Here is a 23749-nt window from a genome sequence, read left to right as displayed (position 1 = left end):
TCTAAAGAGAGGGTTTCTCTACCCGTGCATTTTTATCTCCTGTAATGAACTCCCTGTAGCCTCTGCGAGCTTAATGACTGCCAAGACGAAGTCGCACACGAGCTGGGAAGCGCTCCATCACAGTTTTTTTTTTTAAATTTTACTCTCGTGCGACGAGAGGATGCAAAGCAGGCTCACTAGTGAGTGTTCTGCTCTGTAAGTGAATGTAGCTTCTGGCGGCGAGGATAGCGAGAAAGAAACATTGGTTCGCTTCATCCCATCGTTGGTCGACCCCGAGTGCAGGAGTGCTAACTGTTGTAGCTGCGGATTACTAAATTGTCCAACAGCTACTTGTGGAGTTCATTCTGGAGATAATTTTCTATTACCTGTGAGGAGAGATTCTCATTTGGATACTTAAAAGTTCTGTACAGCCGGAGAACAATGATTTAAGTTGAGGTAAAGGGAGCCTATCTGGGTAAGTTTTCATGGAAACTAATTTTGCGTGTTTGCTGTTGCTATTGCTCCACCGCCACCACTTCCACATTCATCACACTTCTAACACTGAAGACAGCCATCGGGTAACGAAGCTTCGAGGACGACGACGACGACGATTGAGATATTTCGTAGTGTTTGAAAGTTCTTTTTGTGCTCATAGAAAATTACATTATATGACCGATGCTAAAGACAAACGGTTCATATGTGTTCCGCCTTACATACAAAATCCACTGTCTCCACAAACGTAACTCGTTTGTTACCAGGACACCGCCTGGGGTCGTATTCATGAAGTGAAGGTAAGCCGTTGTCTCGAGTAAATCAAGGTAAACTTCCTGTCTACGTAGTTATGAAACTGGCATCCAGCCAACGTGCATGTTGCTTTACCCAGGGACCATAGTTATCAATCAGTGGCAAAGGTCCCCTGGGATAAAGTAACATCAGGCAATATCCTCGAAATCTGGAGAATGCGCCATAAGTACGGAGATTTTTTTCCTTGAGTTTTATCTCCTTTTTCCCACATTTAACGACTTACCTTTCCTTCATGAATGCGATCTCTGTACCACAGATTCAGCTTAAAAAATTTTAATGTTTGCGATTGGTTATCAACACAACATCTTATGCCACTTCTCTTAGTGGTGCTCCTGGCTGCTCGCTGAAGGCGCTACGTGTAAGAGGCAGAGGATGTTGACAGTTTGGCATTCCTTTCTCTGTGCTGCTGATTATTTTATCGGTAAGAATGAGCCAGTTCATGTTTAGTGAAGCCGTAAATTGTCTAGAGCTGTTTGTGAATGGAGTCCTGTCTCGACACAGAGTTTGAGGGCACACATACTTTCTGTGTGGATATACAGAGAGAGTGGAAATAGGTTTAGCAATAGGTTCAATTATGAAACTGCGATGTTTATGGACAACGATGGGACCTTCGACCAGATGACTGCTTATGCAGGTTGAAACACTGTGAAGTGAGGAAGCAGCTAATTAGCGAAGTGCGCGCATCTTTCCCAGCGTGGAACGAACATGGTCACTAATTAGCTGCCTTCTTTCTCTGGCAATTTTTTTTCTCATTAGTTAAATGAGTTAGCAAAGAGGGAACTACCTGATGTAAACATCATTACCGTGCGCACAAGGTCACGTGGGAGGGGGAGAGGAAAGAGAGAGAGAGGTATATTGCATAGAAGATTAATGGATAACGCGAGCGCTCAGCGAAATTCGCTGGAATTGGAACATAAAGTATCATAAAATATATTCCGGTAGTATTTTAAGACGAAGAGGCACGAGAAATATTTTATTAATGTTTTTCTCTTAATCACACCTGAACATTTTCAAGGAAAAAAAAAATGATGAAAGGGCAGTATATCTAAAAATAGCGTCGTCGGTATGAGCTGAATTCAAAGAGGAGAGATGATAAAAGACCAGGACACAATGTTCTGTTGCTGAATGTTATCTTCGACATTTTGGTGAAGTTATTTTGTACTAATTTTAAAATGAACTTAACCCGATCATGAAGAAAAAATATTTCACTTGCACTGACCTTTAACATATACATTTATAGGCACCTTGCGAGCAGTAAGTCATTAGGAAATGTTTTAGACTGCGAACCATCCCATGTTTTTGGTCATTGCTGACTCATGAAAGAAAGAAAATATGAGAAGAGAACAGAACGAATGGAAGGAAAGATAGACGCTTTGCGTGTTCGTGCGTGCGAGTGTGTGTGTGTGATTAAAAAGAAACTAAAGCCACCTTCAGACTCTTTAAAGGTTATCATCCTCTTCCAAAGTATAGCTCTCAACATCTGGAGATGAAACTTGGCTTTCTAACAGTTTGCTTCATAAAGAAGGGGGTTGAGCCAGCCTTCTAGATAATGGACGACAACAGCCCAGACAGAACACAGCATTACGGAGATGAAGGTTGTCAGATGTGCGTTCTGCTCGTAATCCGACCCGGACCGGACACCGCTACATTCTCTTCATCTGACAAGCTAACTGTCGGGCATTATCAAAGCGGGACGCAAATCATCCCACTATGCCTTGCGTGCGCGGGCAACATCACCCGCGCGGCCTTCTCATCAACTTCTATAGCGCCCTAACCGGAAGTGACACCCGCCGGCGGCACGACCCCTCTGGGAGTTTGTTATTGGGGAAACCGTCGAGGGAAAATAACTGTCGGTCAGTTCGGCTGTAAACAAAAGTTTGATTAGCCTTCCTGTATACTGGCGCCGTCGTGTGGCCAGTATTCTTGGAGGAAGTCCTGCAACCAAGACACTGCAGTCTCCTTCTCAGTGATCTTAAGAACATCAACAAAAGATTGCGTGAGTCGGATTCTTAATCGATTTCCGTGGATCTATGTATTATTTTGTACGCATTCGCAGTTTCCAGTTGGCCCAGGTTTCGATGGTGAGTTGGGAGTAGTATGAATGGCATTTATTGCTGTATGTCCACGTTCCCTCGCTGCGATCCCCTGACATCGTTGAGGTTGGGGTAAAGGTCGTCCACGACCGCAGTTTCAGTAGTTTCTTTGAATTTTACGGTTAGCCGATACTTTTGTGATATTTAATTATGTCACTTCATGGTTTTATTGAAATTACTAAACACTGAACAAAGAGTATGTTTTGGAACCTTCGCGCCATAAGTAGAGACTTTAGAATACGAAGAGAGAGAACTAACAACATGCTCGATGACGATGATGATGAAGATAATAGTGAGTATTTGTAATGCGCAGTACCACGAACAAGATCGCCCCAAATTGGGACATCCTGGCCACTCTTGAAAGAATGCAACAGCGAGATCATTTTGAAAGTTTTAAATGCAAAAATATTTCCTGGCCAAGTATCAACTTCATTTTAAATTCCGACAGCTTAATACAACTATATAAAAAATTATTCGACATTCACAGGGTGGTTATGTTGCTGGACAATTTCATTTACATCATATTCAACAGGTGACAGAAAGAAGAATGCACGGATCGTTAGAGTGTAACCCTGCAGGCAGCAGCTATCTCTGTTCCTGAAGGTTCTGTCAGTGTTCAGCCACTCACTCTGTGGCTTTCTTCCAGTTTTACCGTATTTTTGTTGTTTACCTGTATTTAATCTACACGAGAACGAGAGAGAGAGAAGAAATAGAGAGAAGAGAGAGAGAAGAGAGAAAGAGAGAGAAGCTGCTGCTGTGTGTGGTTGTAATTAGTGAGGAGGGGCAGGGGGGAATGTTGGAAAGAATCGGGGGTAACGATGGTTCCCGGCAGGCTGAAGTGCAATGAGTGACTTCACTGATTACAGTCGTGGTCTTGCTACTGATCTCATTATCTCCCTTCCTAAATTATTCCCTCCCTGCTTATCTCCCTGTGCTCGTGGCTTGTCTTCATGCATCCACACCACTTTCTTTCCACCTTGCCTCCATGCGTCTTGTCTGAGTTCTCGGGGTTTCCAGCCAGACATGTTTTGAGGTAGGCTACCTGACAAAGATGGCGCACATGCTATCTACTGGTTTTAAGTGCATAGCAGGGGAGGATAGACAGACACACCGGCAATCAGATAGGTAGATATACCAAAGAGAAGGCTACGCTGATGATGGTCAAATACCTTTTCATATTGCAGACTCAGCTCATAACAGTAGGATGTATATAGATGCCATAACTCCGATTGCCCAGGTGGAATGGCTACAGTAAGTTAGCTTGTGATGCTTTGTTTCCTCCTTACTTGACATTCACAGTGCTGCTATACTATACAGCAGTGTCTTAGTGCCATACTTATACCAGCAGTATTGAAGCAGTATATGTATACCAATACTGCTGTTGCAGCACGGTGTCCAGTCATGATGAGCGAGACAGTGGACGAGTTGGTGATGGCCAGGCGGCGGATGGAGCATCAGAAGCTGATCAACGAGCTGCACAGGACCAACAACATCCTGGGCATCTCCTTGCTGGTCAGCGCCTTCATGCCACCACCACCCGTCTTTTCTTTCTTCTTTCTTTTTCTTTCTCGTTCTAGTCCTTCCTCTCTTTCTCTGTCTCACATTGCTTCTTTGAATGTTATCGTCTCTCTTGTACTATTATTATCTCCCCCTTTTTTTTGTTTCTAAGCCAGCTTTCACTCTGTTCCTTTTTTCGTTAATGTTTCGCTCTCTTTATTTTTATCTCTTTTTCTTTCCTCGCTTTGACACTCTCTCATTTGCTTCCTAATATCGATATTTTATGATTTTTTTCCCAAGGTACCACACCGCTCTGAATCCTACCTTTTGAACACATTTCTTTGGGTTAAAGATGGGCAGTCTTGAACAAGCACGTTTTTCTCCTTCGTGCAGGTTACCTCACTCACAGCAGTACTCATGGCCATGGTGGTGTATTCTTGCTTCGTCACACTTCAGTGCGTTCGAGTCACACTGATAAAAAACCTGCTGGTCTCAGTCTTGTTCCAAGGACATTTTACTCTTATTCTGCAGGTGAGATGACATCATCCATATAAAAGTGGTAATGAGACTACGACCCTGTTGTTCCCCCAAACTCCTCTATTAGTTTACAATTTTAGAGAATAAATGGCAAAGTAGGAAATCATACACTTTCAATGATACATTGAATATTTATTTAAGGTGTCATTTATTGGATGTCTTGTTGAAAAAAGTGCGACCAGTATTGTTAAAAACACAATAAATTATGAACCATCGTCGATAAAGGAAACACTAAAAATATTAAAATCGTTATTTAAAGCCTTGTTAATCTCTATCTCCCCTTTATATATTTTTCAGGTACTTCTTTTCATGGCACGGACTGAAAATCTCCCCGACACTCGCTGCTTCTTTAAAAGAACCTCATTCTGCGAGGCCATCATCTCGGGTCAAAGTTCTTCGAGCTGACCACTCTCTCCTGGATGGCCGTCATCTCCTACAACCAGTGGTGCCGGTCAAAGCCTAAGCTAAACAACAAATTCTACTTCCTGAGGTTCTCACTGGCCGGGTGGATCTCGCCAGGGCTACCCACGGCGATCTGGGTGGGGCTGGTGGCTCGGAGGAACTCCTTCAAGTGCTGGATGGGGCACACCGCCATGAGCGAGATCGCCGTGCTGGAGCTGTCCAAGCTCGTCTTCATCCTGCTCAGCCTGCTGTTCCTGGTGGTCACCTACGCCAACCTCTACTACTCCAGGGAGATCATCAACGTGGAGGAAGTGCTGAAGCTGCGCACGCAGTGCCACCTCTTTGCCTGCGCGCTCTTCTGGCTGACATTGGGTCACGTGATCTACGTGTCCTGTGCGCACGCGCGGTATACCTTGGACTACTTCTCCACGGCAGCCTGGACTTACATCATCAACGTCCTCTTGTCCTCCACCGGCCTGGTCACGTCCGTCTGCTTCTGCTTCGTCGACGCTGACGTCAGAGTGACGTTGCAAACTCCCAACAACCACCGGGTCCCCGCGTGAGTGTCCCAACACGAGTACACAGGTATTGATGACGAAACGTTAAAATTACACGTACAGGTAAGGCAGGGAGTCGTTGAAAACAGCAAACAAAGTGGATTTTGGACGGGACTTCTTATCTCAGCACGATATCGGGCATTGTTTACTTTCGTGTGTTATGATTGACACAAGCCAACGCGTGTGTAAACAGGGCGAGGATAGTGCTACTTGCAACGCCGCACGAACCACAGCCGGAATAGTTTCATGTTCTCCTCTGCTTGGTTCAGAGAGAAAGATAAAGAGAGAGAGAGCATGAATGTGTTTCTCTATCCCACTTCTTGTCTACCCCTGCTTAAGTCAATTAGAAGTCGGCTGCTGTGCCGTTATTTACTCTTAGCTGGCTTCGTGCAAAACACCATTTTTTTAAAAATAAAAAAACCTCTTGTTGATAAATATTTTTTTTCTGTGCTTTCATTCCAGCATTTTTCTCTACTCCCCTCTCCCTGGGTGTGTTCGGTGGTGGCGAGGGGGAGGGGATGTTGTTGACAGAAATCTTATCTTCTACTGTCAAGAAGTGAGAGTTTTGATAGGAATAAAAACATTGTAAATGATGGAGAGTGCTATTGGTTACTGTATCAAAGTACATCTGCTGCTAGTCATTGATGCCATTGTGACAATCCTGCACGTCTTCTCGGTCAGGTCCTTGCTGTTGTTGTTTTGTTTGTTTTGTCAGCACGCTTTGCGCGACTCTCATCTGTAATGGAAGTCGACAATTACCCCGTGGTAAAAAAAAAAAGTTAATATTTAGTGTCACACTAGTTTCTTGTGTTTCCTATTTCTAGAATGTAAAAACTTTCTGGAGTACTTAGCATTTGCAGCATCCTTAATGTCTAGAATCATTGCTGTTGTTTCTACCCCAGTTCAGACTGTAAACAGCTACCTGAAATAATGTGTGGTTAATGTTCTCAGTGGCTTTGTACGCACGCACAATAAAAAAAAGTATGCAACCATATAACACAAACTGTGCACAAAAGACATTGGAGGTACTGCTCAGGGGAGGAAGCAGTTGTATCAGAAACCCCTTGTGAACAGATATCATATACAGTGTCCCGAGACGAGATCTGAACCAGGACCTCTTCACTGCAGGAGGGAGTGTCTTAATCACTACACTACCGGCCGCCCCCCAGTTCTGCATTTCTGACAAAGTGCACGTGCATTCATATAAGTACAGTGGTACTAATAAATAGTTCTCTCTGTGTGTAACAATATATTATGCATGTTGTTTTTTGTTCCGTATGTCACTTGATTTTTAAATAAATAAATTTTCTGTAAAAGCACTATAGTGGATGCTAGTACAGAGAGAGGAGGGTAAGCGGAATAAAACTGCTTTTAATGTAAACTTTACAGCATCAGTGATAAATTCTAAGAATGTAGAATTTCAATGCGATGTTTACTTTCAAGTGTTTGCCACATTACACCTCCACATTCCTCAGATTCCAGCATGCATGCTCTGCAATTCAAGACCATGCAAACTTCAATGTTATTTTGCGCAAAGTACATATCTCCAAGGAAGCTGATACACAGCTGCAACCGCTGGGCATTGCTTACATGCTTATTGGGAACTGGCTGATGATGATATGATGTCGCACATTGTTCTCGCGCGGTATCGAAATTTTGCAGACATTTTTGATTACAGGTGCAAATCTCCAACTTTAAAATTAGATAATAAATAAACGGTTGTGTTTCAGAGACTGAAAGTAACAGAATATATTTATAGAATATATAGAATCTGTGTATAACTCAGACCACTTAGGAAGGTTTTTAATCAACCCGTCTCCACTTCCCTTGCCAACCCTGTATACTGGCGGTTTTCAGGAAAACGAACTATCAAATATATTCACTAGGGGAACGCGGGGGAATTTTTTGTGTGGAAGACAAGAGGAGTCGTGTGTTCGTTAGTCTCGAATAGTGACACCGATCACTCTCGTGTATTTAAGGAGAGAATATCTTGAGAACACCTGAGTCCGCCACCCGTTTTTTTCTGTTTGGTTTAACGTGATGAGATTCTCTTTGCCTTTGAAGGCTGCACTTCGAAGTACACCATGACACGCCCTTTGACCTCGAGGGACTGGAGGGAAAAAAGGGAGGGGGAGGTCATCTCGAACAAGAGGAAAACAGACTGGAGTGAATGAAAGACTTGACTGATTTGTTGTGGCTGAGACTTGCTTTGCTCAACGACATCAACTGAATAGCGAGGCATGTTTGCATCCGCGGAGGGAGAATTCAATGTAGGAGATTTAATGGCTAGGTCAGAGTGAACCCACTTTTAAAATCACTGTGTCGGCCCCAACTGCTGCTTCTAGGAGGTCTGGGATGCGAAAGACAAGAATGAAACCGATTCTTTGGAATTAATAAAATAAAAATCGATAACCAGAAGAAACTGGATCTGGCTTGTAGCATAAATCGTCGTCGTTGTAGTTGTCAGCGGACTCCTCCTTGTGACCTCTTTGTTCCTGTCTTTGCTCTTCCTTTAACCTTCGCTTCTTCCGGTGCTCTCCAAAGCTTCACTCGTGTCCCGTTTGTTCATTATGATGATCCCAAGCTAAAGTCTTCTTAACAATAACTGAAGACGGACCTGGTGCTGTTTGGGTACATGCAAGTTTATAACACACAAGATGAGGAGATTAGGGATAGCTTTGATCTTTGACCCCAAGGCTCAGACCTCGTACACATCATATATATCTGCATAAGATGAAAAAATAGGATCGACCTTCTAACATTTCCCTTCATTCTCCCCCCTCTCAACACACTCCTACATTTTATCTCTCTCATAAACACAAATATTTGCGTTTTCTTTCTCTCTCCCTCTCACCTATATTCTCTCTCTCTCATCTCATAAACATCTCCCTCTCACCTATATTCTATCTCTCTCTCACACACAGACTCAATCAAACACGAAGTGCACTCTCGACAAACTTTATCAGTAGAAATTGTCAGATTTAGTGCGTGTCTTTGTGACACTTAATAAGAGACAGTGAGAGGCGGAGCGGAGTGGTGTAAGGGGTGTGTAAAAACATTCGAGGATATAACCAGGGGGGAAAAAAGAACGAACATCTCAAGCACAGGGACTTATCGGTGACTGGTATCTCTCGCCCTATCGTCCGTGAACGCTCCCTCCCCCAAGGTGCCACAAGGTCCTTCTCTAACAGGATGTACATGTTTCTAAACTGGGAGTGGCAGCCATAATGTACTTTCCTATTTTTTATCTCTCCAGGCTGCTTCTATTTTTTCTTTGCTTCTTTTTTTTTTATATTAAACTAATAGGAGATTTCGCTCGGGGTACTAAACACTCAGGCTGTCGTGAAAAAGACTCAACAGCACCTATTCCTTCTCCGGCAGCTGAAGTCTTTCTCTATCCCCTAGAGATTTTTGTTTTAGCTATTTTATAAATCCCATATACAGAGTATGCTCGGTTATATTTTTTTTTAGAACAGTTTATCAGTGAAGGACAAAATCAGCTTGCATCGTCCAAGTTTCATCAACTTCCATCGGGCCGCCTATTGCATGCAGGGCCAGTAGACCGAGGCTGTCCTTCATTGTGTCAGCCGTGTAACTTCTGAACGCTGTTGTGCAAATGAATGTGGATCGTATGCAAGTCTGAACTATTATTGGATGATAGTTTGTTTGGTGGAGTAGATATGAGTGTTGTGTTATTGTTGTTATTGTGCTTTCACGTAGAGCTGCATCTAGTCGCCCTCGGGGACAAATATCTGGAGGCAAACAGACACGTATTTTCCCACAATGAAAACATTTCCCGTCAAGCAGAGCTGCTCACTTTATTTTACCATCACCATATCAAGTATAATCTGAAAACTCAAATATGTTGGAGTCTTTCTCCACCGCTAACATTTAGGTAAGTACCACTGTGTCAACGCCTTGATTTTTTTCTGAAAAGATAAAGTCCAACAGAGATAAGGGACATTGTGTATCACGAGAAAGCTGAAGTAAAACTTCACCAAGAATTAATTCATCTTCACCCGTTTCTGATGTGCCTCTGGCATATCTACTTCAAGATCAAACACATAAACAATGTGCGCCCACTGTAGTCTGGTGCTGTATTCAAAATAAAATAATAAAATGTGCATTTATTTAGCATGATTTACTACGTGTTAATGTTTACAAACCCACATTTTTGTGTGTACTTGTCAAGTTTTGGGCAAATGGGTTGCTGGGTGGAGAGGTTGGTGATAATGGTTTAAAAACTTCTGTCAGGATGCTTGCAAGTTCAAAGCTGTCATTTGAGAGATTAAACATCAGGTCAAAGTGGAAGTTACAATAAAACTTCGATGATGTCCTTGCTGGCTTACATTTTGTTATTTGATTCACTTGCAATGGGAACAAATGGAACACATTTGTGGCCAGTATTATCTACTCTCTTATCTTATTATTTCGTAGTATTCCTTGCGCCCTCTCTCTCACACACAGATGGAAAGAAGAGAGAAAGAGAGCACATCATTATTATCTAGTAGCCTTTACATCGACAGACCATTGACTGTGAGTCATAACGAGAAGCCAGTGTGGCGAATCTTACAATGAACTTTCATGTTTGTTTACTGGGCGTCATCATTGCAGCAGCGATACATGGTAAACACATACCTCTTATTTCTGTTGTGCTATATAACAAATATGTAAGCTCCTGTCAATTCCATTCAAAATCCGTTCCTCCTCCCTTGTGTACATGCTGCATGTTGCACTCTTCCCCTTCCTCCCTCCTTCCATCTAAGAGAGAGAGAGTAAAATGAGAGTTCCGTGAGTCGCGAAATTTTCACCACAAGGCTCGCGGGCTTGAATACCAATCTATTTTTATATGTCATAAGGTCATAGGGTCGTGTCATAATCACCTCTGGTCTTGAGGGCTTCTCACTGCACGAGTTATCTGCTTTTTACTGCCTTTGTTGAGCCTTTTGTGGAAAGAAAATTCGTAAAACTTGCACAGCTTCGGGGAGGTAATATTTCCACGACTTCTAGCACGTAACAGCTTACGTCCTCAACACGCCGCACTTACTTTCAAGCAGGTAACGTGCTACGTCCTAAACACGTACACCTTTACGTCTTCAACACGTGACACTTACAGAATTTCGAGAAGGTAGCATGCTACGTTGTAAAACATGTACAACTTTCAAGACTCGTGACATTCTGTACGACCCACACGGTAGAACTTGGCCACTCCACCAGTGGTGTCCTTCAAACCGTAAGTGAACGTTCATATTACGTCCTCACGTCTCTTTCTTTGATCAAGGACTGTAAAGAACATTTTCGAGTGTCCTCCAACAGCTCACTAAAGCGTTGTTCTGCAAGTTGTAAATAAACTGGAACCACGCTTATCACTTCCTCATTACTAAAGGTAAATCAGTCTCCGGGAAAACGTTTCTGTAATTTGGCATCAGACACTTATAGCTTACTCACACCTGCCACTTTAATGATCAACCACCTAACGGTAAAGAACGTGGACCTTTCCTGTGAAGGAGGAAAGCCAAGGAGATGTAAATCTCGCGGACTGCGTTTTGTTTGTCGCTGTCGACACAACGGTTGCAATACTGGAACGGGGAACTACTTCTTCTAATTAATAACCTACGCTAATCCCACTACCCCCCATCCATGTACAAACCTACTATTTGTGCACCCCTGCGAGCACTTGACTATGGGTGCCGAATCTCTGTCTCTCAGTCCTTCTGTTCCTTTTTAAGTCTGTTCCTGAACTCACTCCAACATTCTACCCTGATAAGCCGCGAAATCACATTCGCCGGAGTTATATTTACTTGAGATAATACAGTTGTGCATCTCTAACTGTACATTATATTTGGATATTTTACAATAGCTGCTGGCTTGAGTTCTTGACTGAGTCTACTCCTGTACTGCCATCTGTATAATCTGTACAGCTCATGGGTACTGCGAGAGTAAGGTGGTGCCGCAGTGAACTGGTCTCCCTCCCCTTCCTCATCCCTCCACCCTACACCGTTAACCTGCTCAACTTTGAGTCACAGGCTCGAGCCGTTTCCAAGTACACACAGGTCGAGTGCTCTTATACATGCAGGGGTGTGCACAATTTTTATGAATACCATTCTGGGTATCCTACACTACTTCACGTCTAAAATCTTACCTTTCGACTTTTTGCCGAGTAAGACACAATGAGACACACTGAAGCAGGGACACACACTACCGGGCACTGGGCCTAGCGACCGAACTGATAACCCGTGCGTGATGGTACTACAAACTTTGGAGACACTCTGTGGTGATTCGTTTGACAGGTCAAGGACAATCTCCTCCCGGGGGTCGATTCCCTATCCCCCCTGACTCACCCTTCCTGCAGCCCGCAGTGAGCTTCGCAGCAGCCATCGTCAACAGGGAGTGCAACTGCGTCATGTGTCAGACCATCGTCGTCGTCACCAACGCCACCGAGCAGGTCCGGCAAGTGTTTAAGTCTTTAACTGCCCATGACGTCATGACTTGGTAGTAAAACTTACCTTTGACATTTACGGGTGTTTCGATGGGTGGATGGAAGGTGGGGTGAGGAATAGGCGAGGTTTACAACTCTATGTACAGAATTTGAGACTTTCTCTGACAATAATATTGACCTTTCCTATTAGAATAATATTGAGAAAACAACTGCTGACTTTGTAAAAGACTGCCGTTTATCTATTGAGGTAAACCTCATCAACCATACTTCTAGATTTTACTTCTGAAATCATAAGTTAACAAATTATTCTTGGTGTCCATAATAATTTTTCCAAGATACAATTTACTTCTAAATGGTCTTTTGAAAGGTCTTAATGCAAAAAAAGGCAAATGTTTTAAAAGAGCAAAAAGTTCCTCCACTCAAATAAACTCAACTACGGTCAAAATAAAAGTTCTGTGAATTCTTTTTCAAAGTTTGAGTCGGGAGTAATGTACAACTTCTTGATGGAAATGGCCGACTCCAACACCTGCCTGGTTGTAGACTGCCTTTACAACGTGTCGTCTGCCGCATGTCCTCCCGACCCTCTGGCACCTGTGAGTATTAGAATTAAGTACAGAGTACTTATGTATATAGTCTTATCTTGTTCTGAAAAGTTTGCCAGGTCGCCACCAGATGACTTAAGCCTTTACCTTAGTTTGTTCATTCTGCCTATGAAATAAGCTTTGCCTACTTTGTACTCAAAATGACTTGCGTTTTAAAGTCAGAAGAGGAATTCTTTCAACAAACACCTGAACTACATCACGAAGACAACAACACCTCTTTGTGCTGGAGATCATAAGCCAAGCTAAATTTAGACACGATTTTACTATAGAAATCCAGTCTTAAACAAGGACTTGAAACAGTAACCGCTACATGATGTCATATTTGAAGCACACACAAACTTAAAAGCATCCCCCTCCCTACTAAAGCTCCCACTACATTTTCGAAGGCTGACGAGTCTTAATAAGTTATACCTCTGTGATGTCAGTCAAGCGCCTTTTTACTGTAAATATAGTTTGCAAACAGGAAAGACAGAAATAAAGGAGACCACAATGAAAGGCTGTTCAAGGGGGTGGGGTGGATTTTGGTGTTGCAGACGTACTGGTGCAATGCCACGGTGTATGCACGGCCATGGGAGAACCCGCCATACATTCTGGAGGGTCTGAGTTGCTGAGGCTGTTCGCAGAAATTGCAGGAATCCTTTCACGACTGAAGGGCGCTTTCTTTTCTTTTTTTTTTTTTGTCTGTTAGACTAGATCAGACTGATCGAATTTGTTGTCGCAACATATGTCAAGTTGAAGTGGTTTAAACTCAACGCAATTTTTTCTATTTATTTTGATATTATATTTACTTTGTAAGTGTAGCTTTTAAAACATCTCTCGTGTCATGCCAGAGATGGTTATATCCTGACCGTTGACTACTTTGTTGTACACAGTGTCATGCATGTCTTTCAGCGGGTACTTTAACCATCGAGGTCGACGACCAGTAGCGTCTCATTGTCTGTTAGTCAGACAGTTTCTACAGTTCTGATGTCAGATATGCACAGTTAAACAATTGTCGAAAATTCGAAATTTAGGTTGCACACCATTAAATAATGAAACTTAAGATTCATGGTTTATTGAACATGGAAGAGTTTATTTTTTGTTTAAAAAGATAACACGAAAAAATACCACAGCACTTTGCGAATAGTCGGCAAAAAAATATGCTTGTAGTTCAGAACGGATGGCACTAGTATCAGTATTACGTACGTACAGTTTACAGTTTCACTTAGAAGCTACAGCAGACGAAGTTATGTCAGTGGTAGGGATTGTGGAATTAGTACTTCTACCTGACAACACTTCAAAGAAGACTGAAACCAACAACAACAAGAAAAAAAGAAAAAAAAAACCCCACGAAATAAAACAAAGCAAAAAAAAAAAAAAAAAAAAAAAAAAAACCAACAAATACCCCCCCCCAAAAAAAAAAAAAAAACAAAACAAAAAACAACAAACAAAGTAAGTAGTTTAACAAAACGAATGCAGAAACAACCAGTTTTCCCTCTAGCTTCATTGTCTTTCCCCATCCCTCTACTCGGAGTCAGGTAACTCTTCCCGACAACTGGGTCAAGTCTGCTGCGCCATACCGGAACTACGTCAGAGCTCTATCCACTCAGTTATCTGTGATCTTAAGAACTTAGGGCAAAAATCTTTCATGAAGTTATAAAATGAGACCTTTGATTAGCTGTGAAAGACAGAAGAAAACCAAAAACAAATGTCAGGAAAGGAAGACTAGTGAGCAAAAGTAAAAACAAACAACAACGACACAAAAACTGACTGCATGAATATACTTATACACTGATTAACCTCAGTTTGTTCCAAACGATGATTAGACACGTTGACTTAAGTCAGGGGTGGGGAACCTTCGGCGTTTGGTCTGTCGAAGGCAGCCTCAGGTAGGACTTGAAATTCAGTTAATCTGAGCCTTTTTCATATCAGCATACATTGATATATAGTGATTCATAACAATAATGTACATGTTGAGGGACAAGCAAGGAACGTCCATTGCAGGATAGACAAAACATACATGGCGGGGAAGACAGAACACATACGAGAATATGGCGGGACAGACACATCTGCTTCTCGTCGGCCTGTATTGTAGGGACAGTCAGTCAGTAACAGGCAGGGTGTGAGTGTACATATTAACACACTGTGGAAAAAGCTATGGCTCGACCAAATATAGCAGGCTATTTTTTTAAAGTTCATAATCTTTGTATATCCCGCGAATGATGTTATAAATATCCAAATGGCTCTTGGAGAAAAAAGATTCCACATCCCTAACTTAAGTGTAAAGGTCTGTCTTTTTTCACGGACATTTTACGGAGTTATATCACACAGTTAAAATGCAGTGAACACACAAGTCTGTTGATGATTATTTGTAAACATCCTGATTCGCTTCTTGCAAACAATACTCACGGTGAGTACAACGTTCATGATCTTACCTTCCAGATGGTTCCAGTTCCAATCTGTTTTAATTACTGTAATATTTGCACGCTTGCTCATACGTGTATGATGAGGAGGGTGATGATAATGATGATCTCTCTAAGAGAGAGATATAGGGAGCGAAAGAGTTCCATGCAATTGATGTTGATGAAACTTCTCTACGATACGTTGTGAGAACTAAATATCCGAAAATAGAAAATTCTTGTGCCCGTCACCCAGAAGTACCTGCCACCAGGACCAGTGCCTCTCTCTCAAATGATATCTTGATGCCAAAGAGACTAATTTTGATTGAAACACTCTGTTTGCTGTGCCTTGTCGTCTGCTAAATCCTCTCCAAGTGAAGACATGGCTAAAAGACAAAAATGGCCACGACATGACAGTGCAGCATGACATGGAGACACGGGCAGCACATTCACAGTACAGAAATGTATTTCATTTAAATTAAAAACACAGCATGTAAAACAAGTCTCCGATGTCACTGATTTGCTCGAGTCGGCTAGTTCACGACCAGCAAAGACAACGCAAAAGCCAAAAGCGGAAGGACAAACACGTGACTGAAGAGAGGCACGCCGGGAAGGAAGCCCAGGACGAGGCTGCGAGCGCTGCAGGTGGCGTTGTCGGTGCCGTTGCATGTTTCGTTGGGTGGTGGAGCTCGCGGTGCGTTGCAGAAGTCTGATTCGCACAGAGACAGACACACGTGGAAGTTGGCTGTCAGGCGGTAGCTGCAGGTCGTGAAGTTGTCACCTTTCACCTGCAGCAGACGAGGGAATTTCACTTCGTCGGTGAACGAGAAAGTCTTCCCGTCGCTGCAGTCCCGCATGAAGCTCTTCACTTCCCCTGTTGAAGTCAGAAAAAGACTTTTTGTTATAAAGAAAAGCAGGATGTCTGAAGCAGCTTTCATATGGTTCAATGTCCTGATCAGCACCCGAGGAAAAATACATTTTACTTTTCTGAAATATTTTATTAGCATCAGTAGCACTCAAGCCATTCGTTGCAATAAACTTTTTCTTTCAACCTTACTACACTCGAGAGCATAGGATTTGTATGTATATAACAAAAGAACGAAAAACTGAATGTTTTAAGATATATTTTTAGTTTCATTTTATTATATTTCAATCTTTGTTGTTATATTTTAATCTTATTAAACGTTAATTTAATACTATTTTTAATCAGATAAACGTATTTGTGTATAAAATGTGGAAAGGACAAAAGCTTGTAGGCAGACGATGTAAGGAACTTAAAAAAACAAAACAAACTCAACTAGATGACATATATGCATACTGAGACACCTCTCCACAGTGTTGCTAATAGTGTTGGATTACAGACTTTTGAATAACAGTTCTGTTGTCACAGACTCTCCGATGTCACCTGATGAGTAGAGAAGGTCACACTCACCTCCACTGTAGTATGTTTCGATCATACAGAAAGTCTGGTTATACTCCTCGCTGCAGTTCTTGACCAAGTATTCATGGCCCAGACCCTTGGTGGCGTTGACCAGCTTCATGTAGTCACTCTGGCAAGGCTGACCCTCCTTCTGATCCACGCACTGAATACACCGTAGGCCACCTGGCGGCGAGAAAACATCCAGTGTGAGGAACATAAAAAAATCCATCTTTTTTGACACGTTTGACCGTCGCCACAGCCTTATCACAAGCCTTGAGTATCCCTTTAATTAATTATTCCTTTCTGAAAGAACAGAGCTGAGTGAACAGACAATTTCAAATTTCATTCTATATTCCGCTGTTGTTTTTTCGCTCTATTTATATGAGATTTCACTACAGCTTCCATGCCACAAACTGGGTTATGTATGTATATATGTATCTCGGTATTGCATCTCGTCCTAAGATGGAATCACTTCTATAGCTTATCAGAGTATGTGTATCTGTTGCGACCTGTTCGTGCAGAGTGAATGTTGGGAAAGATGGATCCAAGGGAAAGTTGAACCTATGAATAAAGCTCAAACTGTTGATGTTAGACCTCACGAGTGCATGCCTGAACACCAAAGACAGGAAAATATATTAAGAAATATATGGGAATGAAGTATATTAAGAAATAAATGGGAATGAAACAATCAGCGGAAAGAAGATAGTCTAATGCATAAATTAGTCTTGTGTACCTGTCTGAGTGTATGTGCTTCCGAGCTACACCACTCCCACAAATCGAGACTGTCTGGTAGTGCAGTGTCTATGCGCACTTGTCACCCGTACATGTAAGGTCTTCGGTTCAGATCTCGTATTAGTCAACAAATGTTTCTTTTTGTATGCGACAGCAGTTCACACGGATGTTGGGTGTTGTCCTTGAGTACTCTCGTTTTCATCTCTTTACACTGACCTTCTCCTTGTCCCCGCTCCTCCCTACCCCAGGTCAGGTAAAGAACACGGATTTCGTACAATCACATCAGCGGTTGTCTATCAAACAAATCAGTCAAGCAGCCACTCGTATGCAAGCACGTGATCTATTCATGTTCTCAGAAATATATTTCCTTATTTCTTTGTACTCCTAGGACAAAACGTGTATGTACTTTTATGAGGGTTTACAAACTTGGCGAAGCACCCGAACATGTTGAGAAGGACAGAGGGTACATGGCAACTACCTCGCTCTCTCGTGCACACGCACTCACGCATGCACGCACACCTACGCATGCAACTGTCAGGCTGTATGAAACACAAGGGTAAACTGTAGAAGGAACTTGAAGCCCATTCAAGCCACAGGTCGTCCCAGTTCGGTGGCTTTCTGGTATGTCCCCATTCGGGGTATCAGTCGCGTGTTGTCGAGGTGGATACTGCGCTATTTTATGGCCGACGAGAAACTGCACAAGTCCCAAGTTAGACGACCTCTCCGGACCCCTTGTAATTGTCATCGTAAATTATTTTCCAAGTATATAATAAGATGCTTACATTTCGATCCTCAAGATCTACATTACATTTAGTAACATAATATGACTGCAAATATTAGGACAAGTGCACGAAGACCTACAACACTATACTTGAACATAGAATTGTTTAGCTGCGGGCTCGGGTACACCTTCCCCCTCGTCAGACCTTATTTTATTGGGATGGTCGTTGTATTATACCTTCCATCTGCCCTCTTTTATTCTATGAATTTTACGCGGCCTATCTATTCTAAGAAAAGTAATTCGCAAAATAGCTTTTTGTTTAGTTGATACCCCACCTCCCACATTCTTCCCCCTCCCCACACCACACACTTTCTATCCGTGACCACTTTCCTGATGACTAGTTGGAACGAGGAAGTGTTGTATTATCACATTACATGGACAATGGCTGCCTGGATTGCGAAAGAAGTACAAGTCAAGAAAGCATTAGTGCATGCTAGAAATAAATACACGAAGATGAATAGTTTCTGTCACAGTCCTGCCTGCGTGGGGCAGTTGGATGACTGGTTTGATGGCAACTTTCTGAAGCTGAATGATGGAGAAACAGAGGAGATGGTCTTTGGTACAGAACGGGATGGAAGAGATGGTTTAATCAAGGGCTGCGGGTGCAGAGAGATACCAGGTTTCCGTACCTTGGCAAAGTCATGGATGGACCTCTCCTGTGCTCACTCAAACCATGTGTACACAAAGAGGTTTTGATAAAAGTCAAGCAGTCAAAATTCAGACAAAAGCAAAATATATATATATATATAAAAACATAATATCGCAGTCTTCATCGACGTTGTCATCACAATAAATCACTAAATAAATTTGTAAGGGTGGTCTGCCAGTGTTCGTGAGTAGTCAGATAACGGCTTTTTCACGTCATTGCAGGTAAACTTCACATGTCCAGAAGCAAATATGCAAACCAAAATATGTCTCAGTTCACATTTTAGGCTCAACTATTTCTTCATTCCCTTACCCTCCAGGGCCAGCTATAAAAACGTATATGTTCTTCGGTTCATGAATTTGGCGAAGCACCCAGTTAAACGTGTTGAGAAGGTAGATGGGGTAAGTAACTTCCGTGTATACACACAGAGACACACAAAGTAGGTCGTTAGAACAGCGACTTTTAAAAAAATTATACCAACGGCCAGCGGTTAGGACCCACCATCATGACGGAGAGCTATATCATTGGTCGAGAGCAATTGTCATAAATTTCGTAGCACTTTATGACACCCGTGATGGCCACTTGAGGGAATAGAGTCTATACAACGTGTGAGTGGTCTCCCAGAATCGGTTAAACTGACACCAAATAACCTTAGCCCTCAAGGAACTGATGTACTCCTTAACTCCTTAAATTATTTATGTTACTGTATGAGTGTATGCAGATGATACTGTCATTTTCTCCAAAACACCAGAAAACCTACAGAATGCTTTGGACAGCATGAAAAAATGCTGTGACAAGTGGAGCCTGACAATTAACCCAGACAAAGCTAAAATAGTTGTATTTTCTAGAAGTAAAATAAGAAAGAAACCAAGATTTACATATAACGGTGAGAAACTTGAAATAGTAGACTATTTTTTTTATCTGGCCTGAAATGGAATTATAATAACAAATTTCTTGTAACACAAAAAGATTTATATGACAGAGCCTCAAGAGCCATGTTTGCCCTACTAAAAAAATGTAAGCAGTCACAACTATCATTAGATTTACAACTTGATATGTTTGACAGCATTGTCCTTCCAATACTTGCTTACGGTTGTGAAATATGACCACCAGGAACTAGTGATGTTTATGTTAAACTACAGCTTAAGAGTTTACAAAAATGATCCTCAAAGTAAGAAAGTCCACCCCTCCATCTTGTATAATGATTGGAGAGTACGGTCGCTTCCATGATTGGAAGAAGGGATCAATACAAATTGTGATATGTATATAAAAGGAAAGGGGGATATATATATATAGCTATACATCGTCGAATAGGACTAATGCTGTTCGGCATCTTGATGTTCCCCTGCCATCCCCTATATTTTGAGAGCTATACATGCATGCACGTGCAGAGCACGATGTAAAGGATGAGGTCTGTAAGGACCTGTATCAGTACGAAAGGGCGAAAATAATCGACTAATAAATCACGGAACAGGCGTGGAAAGTGAGATAACTACTACCTCCACAACAATAACATCAATGATAACGACGACGAACACGATAACGGGGAGATTGTGATGGGAGTGACATGGGAGTGACACCCACGTTCACACTTTCCACATCCTTCTCGTTAACCTTACTAGGACAAAAAGCTTTCTCCGGATAATAAAATTTTCATTTTAACCTGGGTTGTACCCATTTGTAAATGTTCTCTTTTTACTGGAATTATACGGAACAAACCTGATTGTATTACTAATATCCCGGACGTCGGGTCTCTGTCAAAAAATACGAGTCAAGCTACAGGCAAGAAACTTCCACTTATCGAGCCTTCACGAGAAGGACACCGATGAGACTCAGATAAGATTAGTAACAGAATAAATCTGCCAGAAATAAAATCACGGTTTGAAAACAGATGTACACTTTAAAAAAATGAACAATGCAAGATGGCCCGTCACAGATATTTGAATGTGAATATGACTCAGTCATGCGAGGTCATGTTAATAGCCAGTGGATTCTGCTTTAGGGCCTGTGTACACCTGCACCTATACACAGTTCTTAGTCCCCTTTGTTCGTGAAAAGGAAAAACTCCTCTTTTCCTCCGAGGCCGTGCTTCGTGTAAGTCAAGCCCTCTGTGGGCGTGTAGACTGATACTCAATACCTTCTAATTCTGTGCACCACTCACTCAGCTCTTTTCTACGAACTGCACGGAGAAGACATTAACCTAAACGGAAACTATCTTTTCGAAATGGCTTTACTGAAAAAGGGTAAAATTAGTCACACATACTTGAGTTATTATAATAAGACCCTGCCCTTCGCTGAACGAAGAATTAAAACGTATGTAAGCAATCATATTTTCATCTCATTAGATAAAAAAAAAAAAAAATTAGCAATATGTCAGACGAAGAAAATCTAGTATATTTTAAAGTTCAGCAAAAGAGTGTAATTAGAGATCGAAAGAAAGTGTACTCACCCTAGAGAGAACCAATAAAGAATGGGGTTGTAAGTATTCACAGATGGACATGTTAAGACAATGCAAAAGTCAAAACATTCATGCACGTTCATACAATTGTCTATTTTAAATAAGTTTTCTCTTGCATTCACATCATAAAACACACACACACACACCAGGACACTTATCACGCAAGAGTGAAGTATTTGCACACGAACAGATACACACAAAGAAGAAAGAAGCTTTTAAGTAAAGCAAAGTTCTTTGTATGAAAATTTCTAAAAAGTGATTTAAAAATTCGCTGCCATACCTGTGAAACATACGAATCCTGTGACGATAAACCAAGCGATAAGGTGAAGTTCTGTTTTCTTCATGTCTTATCGTCTTCTTTTCACACCTGAAAGACGTGGACCCAAGTCACAGTCGAGCAGGACGGCAGACGTACCTCTGTCGAGATCGCCGTCAGACCGTTGACTCAAGGCAAGTAGGTCCTGTGACGTAATGTGACCCTCCGCTGTTCAGTCGTTGTGCTTACCTGGGAGTGGCAAATGGGTTTAGTCTAAAACTGATCCACCTGCTGACTCGCTGCCGTTCCCTCTCAGAAGTAACAGCTATTTTTAAAATGTTTCTTCTCTCATTGAAAAATAGAAGAAAACGTTTTGCTAGCCGATAACTATAACTGTGTACATAACCCACACGAGACAGTGGGTGGGTTGGCTGTTACCCGCGTGTAGGTGGATGTCGCTCGAATGAAATGAGTGACCGTACACCACTTCACCTTCTCGAACTACCCAATACTTTGTCAGCTTAAAAGAAATAACTGTTGACACTTACCGCCAACTGGGTGCTGCTGTAGGGTGTGTTCAATGACATGGAAGCAGATATATCTAGAAAGATTTTTTCTTCGTCTGACCTGAGTCGAGTACATTGAAATCTATAAACAGGTAAACAGTCTCTCTCTCTCCCCACCCTTCCTCATTGGTGAACTTTTCTTAATCCGCATTAATGGACCTTTCGAAACCTACTGAGAGCTTCCTGGTCGAGAATAGTTTTTTACAAAACCCTCTCAAGCAGACTAAGGCGCGTGCACCCACCTGACAGTGACCTCAGTTGAACCCCGTGAAGTTACCCGTGAATAACTGAAGCCTGAAGGTTTCCGGTTTCTACTTGCGGGCTACTTACCTGCCGTAGTCCTGTCTACAGGTCTTTGTGTGAGGTGTGTGTCATTCCTTTTTGTGGCCTTTTAATAGAAATATAATGAAGGCACTACTCTCATCTCCACCTCACACCTAACACATTGACTTCTTTGTCATCCGTCTCATACTTTGGGAAGGTGTGGTAAGGTAAACAGCTGTAGAATTTTTGTACATTTTTATTCGACATTTTGAAATAGTGTCAATAGTCATTTCTCTACCTCTCATTCTCATTCGCCTACACACACACACCTTCTCTCCGAAAGATATCTAGGAGAGGTTTCTATATCAGATCCTGTCTGTTTAAAGAGAGGTCTAGAGACACAAGCTGTAGCCGTTATTATTCACTAGTTTGTTTGAATGAATAACACCTGATAACAAAAATGTCTCTTTTCGGAAAACATGTTGTTGTATACAAAAAATATATGCACAACTGATAGTACAATCTTTGGTTTAGTGAGGCCTTATCACCCGTTAATGCAATGATGTTAAAGAAGGATTGTTCAGCATGACCAACTGCATGCCACAAAAGGGCTACAGCTAACCCTAACCCAGACACCATTACTGATGCCTGATGCCCGTGGTTAAATCAAAGCACAAAATACAAAAGCATGGGTAGTAAAAATCGATGACACCACACCTTCACTGTTAACGAATCCAACAGGTTTGCCTGTGGAAAACCAAGGCCACATTTAACTGGAATTTTATCACGAAGGAAAATGCATGACAATCAAGCTCTGTTGTTATAGCCGTTATCGCCAAATCACTAAGGACGTTCTTTTCGAAACTATGCTTAAGCAGAGACGTCTATGGCTTAAGGTTGATAAAATTTTGTATAATCTCTGAGGGATATAGTTCTCCTGGAAGGTTGAGTATGCTTGTCTAAGGTGTGTGTGTGTGTTGGGGGGGGGGGATCATATGCTGCTGGACTTTTGGTAAAGTGACCAGTCTCAACATCATAGGATGCCACCCATGTCTTTGGATTTAGCAATACAAGCTTTCAACGGATTTTTTAGGGATCCTCGAAATGTTCTTTTTAAATTAGACTCATGCAATCGTGGGAAAAATTAAATACTTTCCTCTTTTAGAGACTTTGAAAAATTCTTCTTGCAAACGTTTATTATCTTGCTCTCATTAAAAAAAAAAAAACCCACCTCAGCAGCGAGTTTTTCTCTGTCCACACCTTGAAGTGGAACATGATTTGAAAGCATATTGTTTTTGTTTGTTTTTCACATGTCTTATTTTCTTCTGCAGAAGTCTT

The 23749-nt window shown here is 41.9% G+C and overlaps 3 protein-coding genes across 7 annotated transcripts; 2 read left to right on the top strand and 1 right to left on the bottom strand.

The window, feature by feature from the left end:
- Positions 1-86: 86 nt before the first annotated feature.
- LOC112558235 lies at positions 87-7115 on the top strand. 3 transcript variants are annotated; one of them, XM_025228572.1, is made up of 4 exons: positions 87-435; positions 4264-4388; positions 4767-4904; positions 5208-7115. In XM_025228572.1, exons 2-4 carry the CDS (start codon positions 4278-4280, stop codon positions 5313-5315), a joined length of 357 nt encoding a protein of 118 aa, XP_025084357.1. In that variant the 5' UTR covers positions 87-435; positions 4264-4277; the 3' UTR covers positions 5316-7115. The 3 variants fall into 3 exon arrangements, 2 of the variants coding, with proteins under 2 accessions (XP_025084357.1, XP_025084356.1); XR_003098104.1 differs by lacking the exon at positions 87-435 and adding an exon at positions 2307-2779; XM_025228571.1 differs by lacking the exon at positions 87-435 and having other exon boundaries at positions 3671-4388.
- A 3210-nt stretch (positions 7116-10325) lies between these two features.
- On the top strand, positions 10326-14283 carry LOC112557607 (T-kininogen 1-like). 2 transcript variants are annotated; one of them, XM_025227578.1, is made up of 4 exons: positions 10326-10495; positions 12160-12314; positions 12782-12901; positions 13444-14283. In XM_025227578.1, exons 1-4 carry the CDS (start codon positions 10444-10446, stop codon positions 13519-13521), a joined length of 405 nt encoding a protein of 134 aa, XP_025083363.1. In that variant the 5' UTR covers positions 10326-10443; the 3' UTR covers positions 13522-14283. The 2 variants fall into 2 exon arrangements, with proteins under 2 accessions (XP_025083363.1, XP_025083362.1); XM_025227577.1 differs by lacking the exon at positions 10326-10495 and adding an exon at positions 10925-11102.
- On the bottom strand, positions 13962-22303 carry LOC112557606. 2 transcript variants are annotated; one of them, XM_025227576.1, is made up of 4 exons: positions 21992-22303; positions 21606-21830; positions 16721-16891; positions 13962-16162 (listed from the first exon to the last, which is right to left on the bottom strand). In XM_025227576.1, exons 2-4 carry the CDS (start codon positions 21667-21669, stop codon positions 15822-15824), a joined length of 576 nt encoding a protein of 191 aa, XP_025083361.1. In that variant the 5' UTR covers positions 21670-21830; positions 21992-22303; the 3' UTR covers positions 13962-15821. The 2 variants fall into 2 exon arrangements, with proteins under 2 accessions (XP_025083361.1, XP_025083360.1); XM_025227575.1 differs by having other exon boundaries at positions 22130-22303.
- Between the last annotated feature and the right edge of the window lie 1446 nt (positions 22304-23749).

The sequence above is a fragment of the Pomacea canaliculata genome, linkage group LG2, assembly GCF_003073045.1.
Source record: "Pomacea canaliculata isolate SZHN2017 linkage group LG2, ASM307304v1, whole genome shotgun sequence".
Taxonomy (NCBI): domain Eukaryota; kingdom Metazoa; phylum Mollusca; class Gastropoda; order Architaenioglossa; family Ampullariidae; genus Pomacea; species Pomacea canaliculata.
This window is presented reverse-complemented; position numbering and strand designations above follow the sequence as displayed.